Raw genomic sequence first — 10,000 nt, forward strand, 5'->3', positions numbered from 1 at the left:
CCTGTACATCTTTCCTCAGTCATTGTAGGGTTTGTTTACATGGTTAAACGGTTCATAAGCTCCGAACCACTATGTGGTTTTTGTATAACAATTATGATTGTTAGTTTGTGGGGTTTTTGAGCCTTATTAACTGTTTAATAGAGGTCAACACAGCAGAAAATATCGTTGGAAGATGAACAGGTTGAGTAATTGGTTGAGTAAATGCTGGGTGAATCCTGGGCCAGGGCTAGAGGCTAAGATGAGAGGTGGTCTGTGGTACTGGGAGGTGGCCAGTACCCACCAGGACAGTATTTTGGTAACTCCTGGTACTAGGAAGTGTCCAGCGCCAGTTACTGTCCAATACTAGTGCAGTGACTAGTATTGTCCAGTACCAGGTATTGTTTACCACTGTGTATTGTCCAGTACCAGGTGTTGTCCAGCTCCCAACAGTGATCAACACCCAACAGTGATCAACACCCAACATTGTCCAGCACCCAACTGTGATCAACACCCAACAGTGATCACCACCCTACAGTGATCAACACCCAACAGTGATCAACACCCCAACAGTGATCAACACCCAACAGTGATCAACACCCAACAGTGATCAACACCCAACAGTGATCACCACCCTACAGTGATCAACACCCAACAGTGATCAACTCCCAACAGTGATCAACACCCAACAGTGATCAACACCCCAACAGTGATCACCACCCAACAGTGATCAACACCCCAACAGTGATCAACACCCCAACAGTGATCAACACCCCAACAGTGATCAACACCCCAACAGTGATCAACACCCAACAGTGATCAACACCCAACAGTGATCAACACCCAACAGTGTCCAACACCCAACAGTGTCCAACACCCAACAGTGATCAACACCCAACAGTGACCAACACCCCAACAGTGATCACCACCCAACAGTGATCAACACCCAACAGTGTCCAACACCCAACAGTGATCAACACCCAACAGTGATCAACACCCCAACAGTGATCACCACCCAACAGTGATCAACACCCCAACAGTGATCAACACCCAACAGTGATCAACACCCAACAGTGATCAACACCCCAACAGTGATCAACACCCAACAGTGATCAACACCCAACAGTGATCACCACCCAACAGTGATCAACACCCCAACAGTGATCAACACCCAACAGTGATCAACACCCAACAGTGATCAACACCCAACAGTGATCAACACCCAACAGTGATCAACACCCCAACAGTGATCACCACCCAACAGTGATCAACACCCAACAGTGATCAACACCCCAACAGTGATCAACACCCCAACAGTGATCAACACCCAACAGTGATCAACACCCAACAGTGATTAACACCCAACAGTGATCAACACTCAACAGTGATCACCACCCAACAGTGATCAACACCCCAACAGTGATCAGCACCCAACAGTGATCAACACCCACCAGTGATCAACACCCAACAGTGATCAACACCCAACAGTTATCACCACCCAACAGTGATCAACACCCCAACAGTGATCAACACCCAACAGTGATCAACACCCAAGTTATCACCACCCAACAGTGATCAACACCCCAACAGTGATCAACACCCAACAGTGATCAACACCCAACAGTGACCAACACCCCAACAGTGATCAACACCCAACAGTGATCAACACCCCAACAGTGATCACCACCCAACAGTGATCAACACCCAACAGTGATCAACACCCAACAGTGACCAACACCCCAACAGTGATCAACACCCAACAGTGATCAACACCCAACAGTGATCACCACCCAACAGTGATCAACACCCAACAGTGATCAACACCCAACAGTGATCAACACCCCAACAGTGATCAACACCCAACAGTGATCAACACCCAACAGTGATCAACACCCAACAGTGATCAACATCCAACAGTGATCAACACCCAACAGTGATCAACGCCCAACAGTGATCAACACCCAACAGTGATCAACGCCCAACAGTGATCAACACCCAACAGTGATCAACACCCAACAGTGATCAACACCCCAACAGTGATCAACACCCAACAGTGATCAACACCCAAGAAAAAACATTATCTTTTAACATAATAAAATTACAAATGTCAAAACCACACAAGAAAACGCAACTGACACCACTCAGTCGATGCTGTCAGTAGAGCCAGTTGTGGCAGGCGTCACAACACTGGCTGGTTAATGCCAGTTGTAGCAGGCGTCACAACACTGGCAGGTTAATGCCAGTTGTAGCAGGCGTCACAACACTGGCAGGTTAATGCCAGTTGTAGCAGGCGTCACAACACTGGCTGGTTAATGCCAGTTGTGGCAGGCGTCACAACACTGGCTGGTTAATGCCAGTTGTGGCAGGCGTCACAACACTGGCTGGTTAATGCCAGTTGTGGCAGGCGTCACAACACTGGCTGGTTAATGCCAGTTGTGGCAGGCGTCACAACACTGGCTGGTTAATGCCAGTTGTGGCAGGCGTCACAACACTAGCCGGTTAATGCCAGTTGTAGCAGGCGTCACAACACTGGCTGGTTAATGCCAGTTGTGGCAGGCGTCACAACACTGGCTGGTTAATGCCAGTTGTGGCAGGCGTCACAACACTGGTAGGTTAATGCCAGTTGTAGCAGGCGTCACAACACTGGTAGGTTAATGCCAGTTGTAGCAGGCGTCACAACACTGGCAGGTTAATGCCAGTTGTAGCAGGCGTCACAACACTGGCAGGTTAATGTCAGTTGTAGCAGGCGTCACAACACTGGCTGGTTAATGCCAGTTGTAGCAGGCGTCACAACACTGGCTGGTTAATGTCAGTTGTAGCAGGCGTCACAACACTGGCTGGTTAATGTCAGTTGTAGCAGGCGTCACAACACTGGCTGGTTATGCCAGTTGTAGCAGGCGTCACAACACTGGCAGGCTAATGCCAGTTGTAGCAGGCGTCACAACACTGGCAGGTTAATGTCAGTTGTAGCAGGCGTCACAACACTGGCAGGTTAATGTCAGTTGTAGCAGGCGTCACAACACTGGCAGGTTAATGTCAGTTGTAGCAGGCGTCACAACACTGGCTGGTTAATGCCAGTTGTGGCAGGCGTCACAACACTGGCAGGTTAATGCCAGTTGTAGCAGGCGTCACAACACTGGCAGGTTAATGTCAGTTGTAGCAGGCGTCACAACACTGGCTGGTTATGCCAGTTGTAGCAGGCGTCACAACACTGGCTGGTTAATGCCAGTTGTAGCAGGCGTCACAACACTGGCAGGTTAATGTCAGTTGTAGCAGGCGTCACAACACTGGCTGGTTAATGCCAGTTGTGGCAGGCGTCACAACACTGGTAGGTTAATGCCAGTTGTGGCAGGCGTCACAACACTGGCTGGTTAATGTCAATTGTAGCAGGCGTCACAACACTGGCAGGTTATGCCAGATGTAGCAGGCGTCACAACACTGGCAGGTTAATGTCAGTTGTAGCAGGCGTCACAACACTGGCAGGTTAATGTCAGTTGTAGCAGGCGTCACAACACTGGCAGGTTAATGCCAGTTGTAGCAGGCGTCACAACACTGGCTGGTTAATGCCAGTTGTGGCAGGCGTCACAACACTGGCAGGTTAATGCCAGTTGTAGCAGGCGTCACAACACTGGCAGGTTATGCCAGATGTAGCAGGCGTCACAACACTGGTAGGTTAATGCCAGTTGTAGCAGGCGTCACAACACTGGTAGGTTACTGCCAGTTGTAGCAGGCGTCACAACACTGGCAGGTTAATGCCAGTTGTAGCAGGCGTCACAACACTGGCTGGTTAATGCCAGTTGTAGCAGGCGTCACAACACTGGCAGGTTAATGTCAGTTGTAGCAGGCGTCACAACACTGGCAGGTTAATGTCAGTTGTAGCAGGCGTCACAACACTGGCAGGTTAATGCCAGTTGTAGCAGGCGTCACAACACTGGTAGGTTAATGCCAGTTGTAGCAGGCGTCACAACACTGGTAGGTTAATGTCAGTTGTAGCAGGCGTCACAACACTGGTAAATTATTGCCAGTGGCACCAGGCGCCACAACACTGGCAGGAGAAATATCAGTGGCACCAGGCGTCACAACGCTAGCAGGAGTAATATCAGTGGCACCAGGCGCCACAACACTGGCAGGAGAAATATCAGTGGCACCAGGCGCCACAACGCTAGCAGGAGTAATATCAGTTGTAGCAGGCGTCACAACACTGGCAGGAGTAATATCAGTGGCACCAGGCGCCACAACACTAGCAGGGGTAATATCAGTGGCACCAGGCGCCACAACACTAGCAGGAGTAATATCAGTGGCACCAGGCGCCACAACACTAGCAGGAGTAATATCAGTGGCACCAGGCGCCACAACACTAGCAGGAGTAATATCAGTGGCACCAGGCATCACAACACTAGCAGGAGTAATATCAGTGGCACCAGGCGCCACAACACTAGCAGGAGTAATATCAGTGGCACCAGGCATCACAACACTAGCAGGAGTAATATCAGTGGCACCAGGCGCCACAACACTGGCAGGAGTAATATCAGTGGCACCAGGCGCCACAACACTAGCAGGAGTAATATCAGTGGCACCAGGCGTCACAACACTGGCAGGAGTAATATCAGTGGCACCAGGCGCCACAACACCATCTAGACAGCACTCCTGGTTCTCTAGTGATGTCCTCAACATCTGCCACGCCAGCAGCCAGCAGACTGACCACTTATACCTGGCAAATGTCAGCTTTCACTCCCTACATCACCAAGCTTTATCCCCGCCACATCTAAGCTCCGCTCACAGCAAGCTTTAACCAACATTCTTCTGCTTCAAAACACTGGTAGACGACTGCCAGATCACGAGGTGGGGAAAAATGAGATTAATTTGTAAATATTATTCCCAACCATTGTGTTATGAAGTCAGAGAGACAGAGAGATGCACCGGGTGTAGCCTGCTCTCGCACGAAAAGCTCTGGAAGCCTTTATATGCATTATATGACTAAGCAAAACATCAGTGACACACAGGACTCGGAGAAGGATACCTGTGACTTCATCCCTACGGCAGGAAATACAGGTATCTTAAGCTCTGGTGTCCTCATGTCCACACTATGGGTGTCCAAAGGTGCTCCCGGGCGGCCCTCAGCTCCTAGCACGATTAGTTGTGGGGCACAGATCTCCGTATATAAGGGACCTCTGTATCTGGACTCTGGTCTCCTCGCTGGCCTGGACCAGCAGCCACATGAGGTCTGTGTACACCAGCGGGTGATTGGAGCCCAGGCCGGCCTCCAGGATCTCCTCGGCCTCCTCCAGGTGCTCGAGAGCCGCAGCACTGTCCATGTTGTAGAGTTCGATCTTGGCTAGCTTCAGGAGGAAGAGGCCGTAGGTAGGATGCTTGGCCCCGTAGTAGTGTCTGTCGGAGAGAAAAAACCACAGATCATGTTTGCAATCTTGAATATTTTGAGAGAGATTTGTTCAGTGGTTGATATATCTTGCAAGATGTGGTTATTCCTGGTTCTCAACACCTTGTTAGAAGATCTCAGCTCTTCCGTGGCTTAGTACGAGCCGGGCGTAAGTGTAATTAGTTTGAAATATATATATAGAAAATAGCAGCATAAGTGATTGTCATATGATAAGAACTTTTATGATAAAGGTTTTGTTTAAATAATGATATAAAGATATCAAAGTCAGGTTATCAAATATATATATACGTACATGCATACCTACATACATACATTCATACATACATACATACATTCATACATACATACATACATTCATACAGTTTTTAACACCCAAGTATGTATGTATATGTACATACATGACCCAAACATGTAAGTACATACATTTATACATAGATAGTCATACATACATACATGCATACATACATACATAGATACATACAAGAAGCCAGCTAGATTTGCCAAAGCCCCCCCCCCCCAGAGGCTATAACAACTACTGACCTTCCCTAGCATACAACCCACAACACTTACCCAACCAACTACTAGGTGAACAGAGGCACGAGTTGCAAGGCAATGTGTCCGAACGTCACCTGTGATTGAGCATCATCTCTATGAAAGAGGGTTAACCACTCACCTGATGGCACTATGGTTGAGCTTGGCCAGGCCCCAGGCGGAGTGCCAGCCTCTCAGGTTGACAGTGGCTGTCAAGAGGGCGTCGAGGGCCTTAGCACGAAGAACATTGAGCGGGTGAAACACGTTCTCCTGCGTCGCCACCACCTCCCGCCACATCTCCAGGTCTGCCGGGGGGACCAGAGTTAGTCACACCGCTGGCTAGGGCTACAGCACTAGCTAGGAACACTAGCCAGGCTCACGGCACTAGCTAGGGTCACTAGCCAGCCTCCCAACACTAGCTAGGAACATTAGCCAGCCTCCCAACACTAGCCAGGCTTATAGCACTAGCTAGGATCACTAGCCAGCCTCCCAACACTAGCTAGGATCACTAGCCAGCCTCCCAACACTAGCTAGGATCACTAGCCAGCCTCCCAACACTAGCTAGGATCACTAGCCAGCCTCCCAACACTAGCTAGGATCACTAGCCAGCCTCCCAACACTAGCTAGGATCACTAGCCAGCCTCCCAACACTAGCCAGGAACACTAGCCAGCCTCCCAACACTAGCTAGGATCACTAGCCAGCCTCCCAACACTAGCCAGGAACACTAGCCAGCCTCCCAACACTAGCTAGGGTCACTAGCCAGCCTCCCAACACTAGCTAGGAACATTAGCCAGCCTCCCAACACTAGCCAGGCTCATAGCACTAGCTAGGATCACTAGCCAGCCTCCCAACACTAGCTAGGGTCACTAGCCAGCCTCCCAACACTAGCCAGGCTTATAGCACTAGCTAGGATCACTAGCCAGCCTCCCAACACTAGCTAGGGTCACTAGCCAGCCTCCCAACACTAGCTAGGATCACTAGCCAGCCTCCCAACACTAGCTAGGATCACTAGCCAGCCTCCCAACACTAGCTAGGATCACTAGCCAGCCTCCCAACACTAGCTAGGATCACTAGCCAGCCTCCCAACACTAGCCAGGCTCATAGCACTAGCTAGGATCACTAGCCAGCCTCCCAACACTAGCTAGGGTCACTAGCCAGCCTCCCAACACTAGCTAGGATCACTAGCCAGCCTCCCAACACTAGCTAGGATCACTAGCCAGCCTCCCAACACTAGCTAGGATCACTAGCCAGCCTCCCAACACTAGCTAGGATCACTAGCCAGCCTCCCAACACTAGCGGACCTTCAACGAACCTGGGTGCTCCTCATTGAGGTCTTGAAGACATTTCCTGGTGAAGGCGGCGACGGTGCGGTACTCCTGTCGAAGGTCATCACGGAAGTCACTGTAGCCACACACATCACACTGTCCCACGCCCCCGTCCGCCGTCTCATCCAGGTAGACAGGAGCCTCACAGCTGGAAGACCCTGTCTCACACACACACAAAATCGTAGTGAAACGAATATTCCTTCTGGAGAATTTGCTTTTAAATGAATAGAATTACTATAAAATTATACTGTTAAGTATAGTATTAAGCAATAATATTGCCTTTTTGCAAGATATTCTGTAAAAAAAAGGGTATTGCAAAGAGTTTTGTGTCGCCATGTGGGCGCGGGGGGATACAGGTGGGTGGACACTCACTAGGGGACACAGGTGGAGGGACACTCACCAGGGGACACAGGTGGGTGGACACTCACTAGGGGACACAGGGGGACACAGGTGGGGGGACACTCACTAGGGGACACAGGTGGAGGGACACTCACTAGGGGACACAGGTGGGTGAACACTCACTAGGGGACACAGGGGGACACAGGTGGGGGGGACACTCACTAGGGGACACAGGGGGACACTCACTAGGGGACACAGGGGGCAACTCACCACAGGACACGGTAGACATAGAGTAATGGTGAAGGTCGTCCCTACACAGGCGACAGTCGCAGGTGAAGAAGTAGTGACTCTGGAGGTAGCTCTGTCGGTATTCCCGCGTGTTCATGGCGTCTAGGTAGCTGATCCTCACCTGTAGGGATGACCACCTCGGCGTCACACTCTCTCATGTGAAAAGAATTCAGGAATTTTCATAACGTCTGTTGGTCCAGACGAGGTAGTTTATATTGGCGTAACCGAGGTAGTTCTGATTGATCCCGAGCCTGTTATGTGGCCTCAGCTATATGGTGAGGCTACAGTGTCGTCCCAGCTGCCTGGAGGAGCTACAGTGTCGCCCCAGCTGCCTGGAGGAGCTACAGTGTCGTCCCAGCTGCCTGGAGGAGCTACAGTGTCGCCCCAGCTGCCTGGAGGAGCTACAGTGTCGTCCCAGCTGCCTGGAGGAGCTACAGTGTCGTCCCAGCTGCCTGGAGGAGCTACAGTGTCGTCCCAGCTGCCTGGAGGAGCTACAGTGTCGTCCCAGCTGCCTGGAGGAACTACAGTGTCGTCCCAGCTGCCTGGAGGAGCTACAGTGTCGTCCCAGCTGCCTGGAGGAGCTACAGTGTCGTCCCAGCTGCCTGGAGGAGCTACAGTGTCGTCCCAGCTGCTTGGAGGAGCTACAGTGTCGTCCCAGCTGCCTGGAGGAGCTACAGTGTCGTCCCAGCTGCCTGGAGGAGCCGTAGTCTCGTCCTAGCTGCCTGGAGGAGCTACAGTGTCGTCCCAGCTGCCTGGAGGAGCTACAGTGTCGTCCCAGCTGCCTGGAGGAGCTACAGTGTCGTCCCAGCTGCCTGGAGGAGCTACAGTGTCGTCCCAGCTGCCTGGAGGAGCTACAGTGTCGTCCCAGCTGCCTGGAGGAGCCGTAGTCTCGTCCCAGCTGCCTGGAGGAGCTACAGTGTCGTCCCAGCTGCCTGGAGGAGCTACAGTGTCGTCCCAGCTGCCCGGAGGAACTATAGTCTCGTCCCAGCTGCCTGGAGGAGCCGAAGTCTCGTCCCAGCTGCCTGGAGGAGCTACAGTGTCGTCCCAGCTGCCTCGAGGAGCTACATTGTCGGCCCAGCTGCCTGGAGGAACTGTAGTCTCGTCCCAGCTTCCTGGAGGAGCTACAGTGTCGTCCCAGCTGCCTGGAGGAACTGTAGTCTCGTCCCAGCTGCCTGGAGGAGCTACAGTGTCGTCCCAGCTGCTTGGAGGAGCTACAGTGTCGTCCCAGCTGCCTGGAGGAGCTACAGTGTCGCCCCAGCTGCCTGGAGGAGCTACAGTGTCGTCCCAGCTGCCTGGAGGAGCTGTAGTCTTGTCCCAGCTGCCTGGAGGAGCCGTAGTCTCGTCCTAGCTGCCTGGAGGAGCCGTAGTCTCGTTCCAGCTGCCTGGAGGAACTGTAGTCTCGTCCCAGCTGCCTGAAGGAACTGTAGTCTCGTCCCAGCTGCCTGGAGGAGCTACAGTGTCGCCCCAGCTGCCTGGAGGAACTGTAGTCTCGTCCCAGCTGCCTGGAGGAGCCGTAGTCTCGTCCCAGCTGCCTGGAGGAGCCGTAGTCTCGTCCCAGCTGCCTGGAGGAACTGTAGTCTCGTCCCAGCTGCCTGGAGGAACTGTAGTCTCGTCCCAGCTGCCTGGAGGAGCTACAGTCATAGTACTCTAGTGGGTTTGTTTGACATGATTTTCCCCCTTCCCTAAAACAATGTATCTAGTCTTGTCCTTATAATTCTTTTACATTATTTTCTTGAAACTTGGGACAGAATTTACCTTTTTCCAGCAGCGGGGCAAGTCTCCCTTTGTAAGTGACTCGTTAAAGATCTTTAAGGATCACTGTGAGTGTGTGTGTATAAATAGCAAGACCAGAGGTAGCCATCATCTACCTACCTTGAGGTGCTTCCGGGGCTTAGTGTCCCCGCGGCCCGGTCGTCGACCAGGCCTCCTACACCGCATCACCTCCAGGCCGCATCTACACATCAGTTGTTGGCTAGTATTCTTTACTGTCATCAGAGCTTAACACTCTCACTATATGATATATACCCTTGTCTACCCTCCCCATGGCAAAATTGCTTAGATCACAAGTACATTTTACCATTTAGGGAAGGTTAGGTTAGGTTAGGTTTACCATTTAGGAAAGGTTAGGTTAGGTTAGGTTAG

General features: G+C 51.6%; 2 protein-coding genes across 2 annotated transcripts in view; both read right to left on the reverse strand.

Moving 5' to 3' along the window:
* Positions 1–3,717: 3,717 nt before the first annotated feature.
* LOC123756475 (histone-lysine N-methyltransferase SMYD3) overlaps positions 3,718–10,000 on the reverse strand; it is an 18,269-nt gene continuing 11,986 nt past the window's right edge. The window contains exons 6-9 of the mRNA XM_045739655.2: positions 7,841–7,979; positions 7,219–7,389; positions 6,048–6,210; positions 3,718–5,364 (exon numbers count right to left, since the gene is read on the reverse strand). Coding sequence (XP_045595611.2) covers positions 5,094–5,364; positions 6,048–6,210; positions 7,219–7,389; positions 7,841–7,979 — 744 coding nt within the window. The 3' untranslated portion in view covers positions 3,718–5,093. The remainder of the gene's footprint in view (positions 5,365–6,047; positions 6,211–7,218; positions 7,390–7,840; positions 7,980–10,000) is intronic.
* LOC138368354 (mRNA decay activator protein ZFP36L3-like) lies at positions 3,976–4,650 on the reverse strand. Its single transcript, XM_069330883.1, has one exon. It carries the CDS (start codon positions 4,648–4,650, stop codon positions 3,976–3,978), a length of 675 nt encoding a protein of 224 aa, XP_069186984.1.

The sequence above is a fragment of the Procambarus clarkii genome, chromosome 25 (genome assembly GCF_040958095.1).
Source record: "Procambarus clarkii isolate CNS0578487 chromosome 25, FALCON_Pclarkii_2.0, whole genome shotgun sequence".
Classification (NCBI taxonomy): Eukaryota; Metazoa; Arthropoda; class Malacostraca; order Decapoda; family Cambaridae; genus Procambarus; species Procambarus clarkii.

Coding starts and splice junctions, on each gene's coding strand:
- LOC138368354 (XM_069330883.1), bottom strand. CDS start 4,650: ATGTTGAGGACATCACTAGAGAACCAGGAGTGCTGTCTAGATGGTGTT.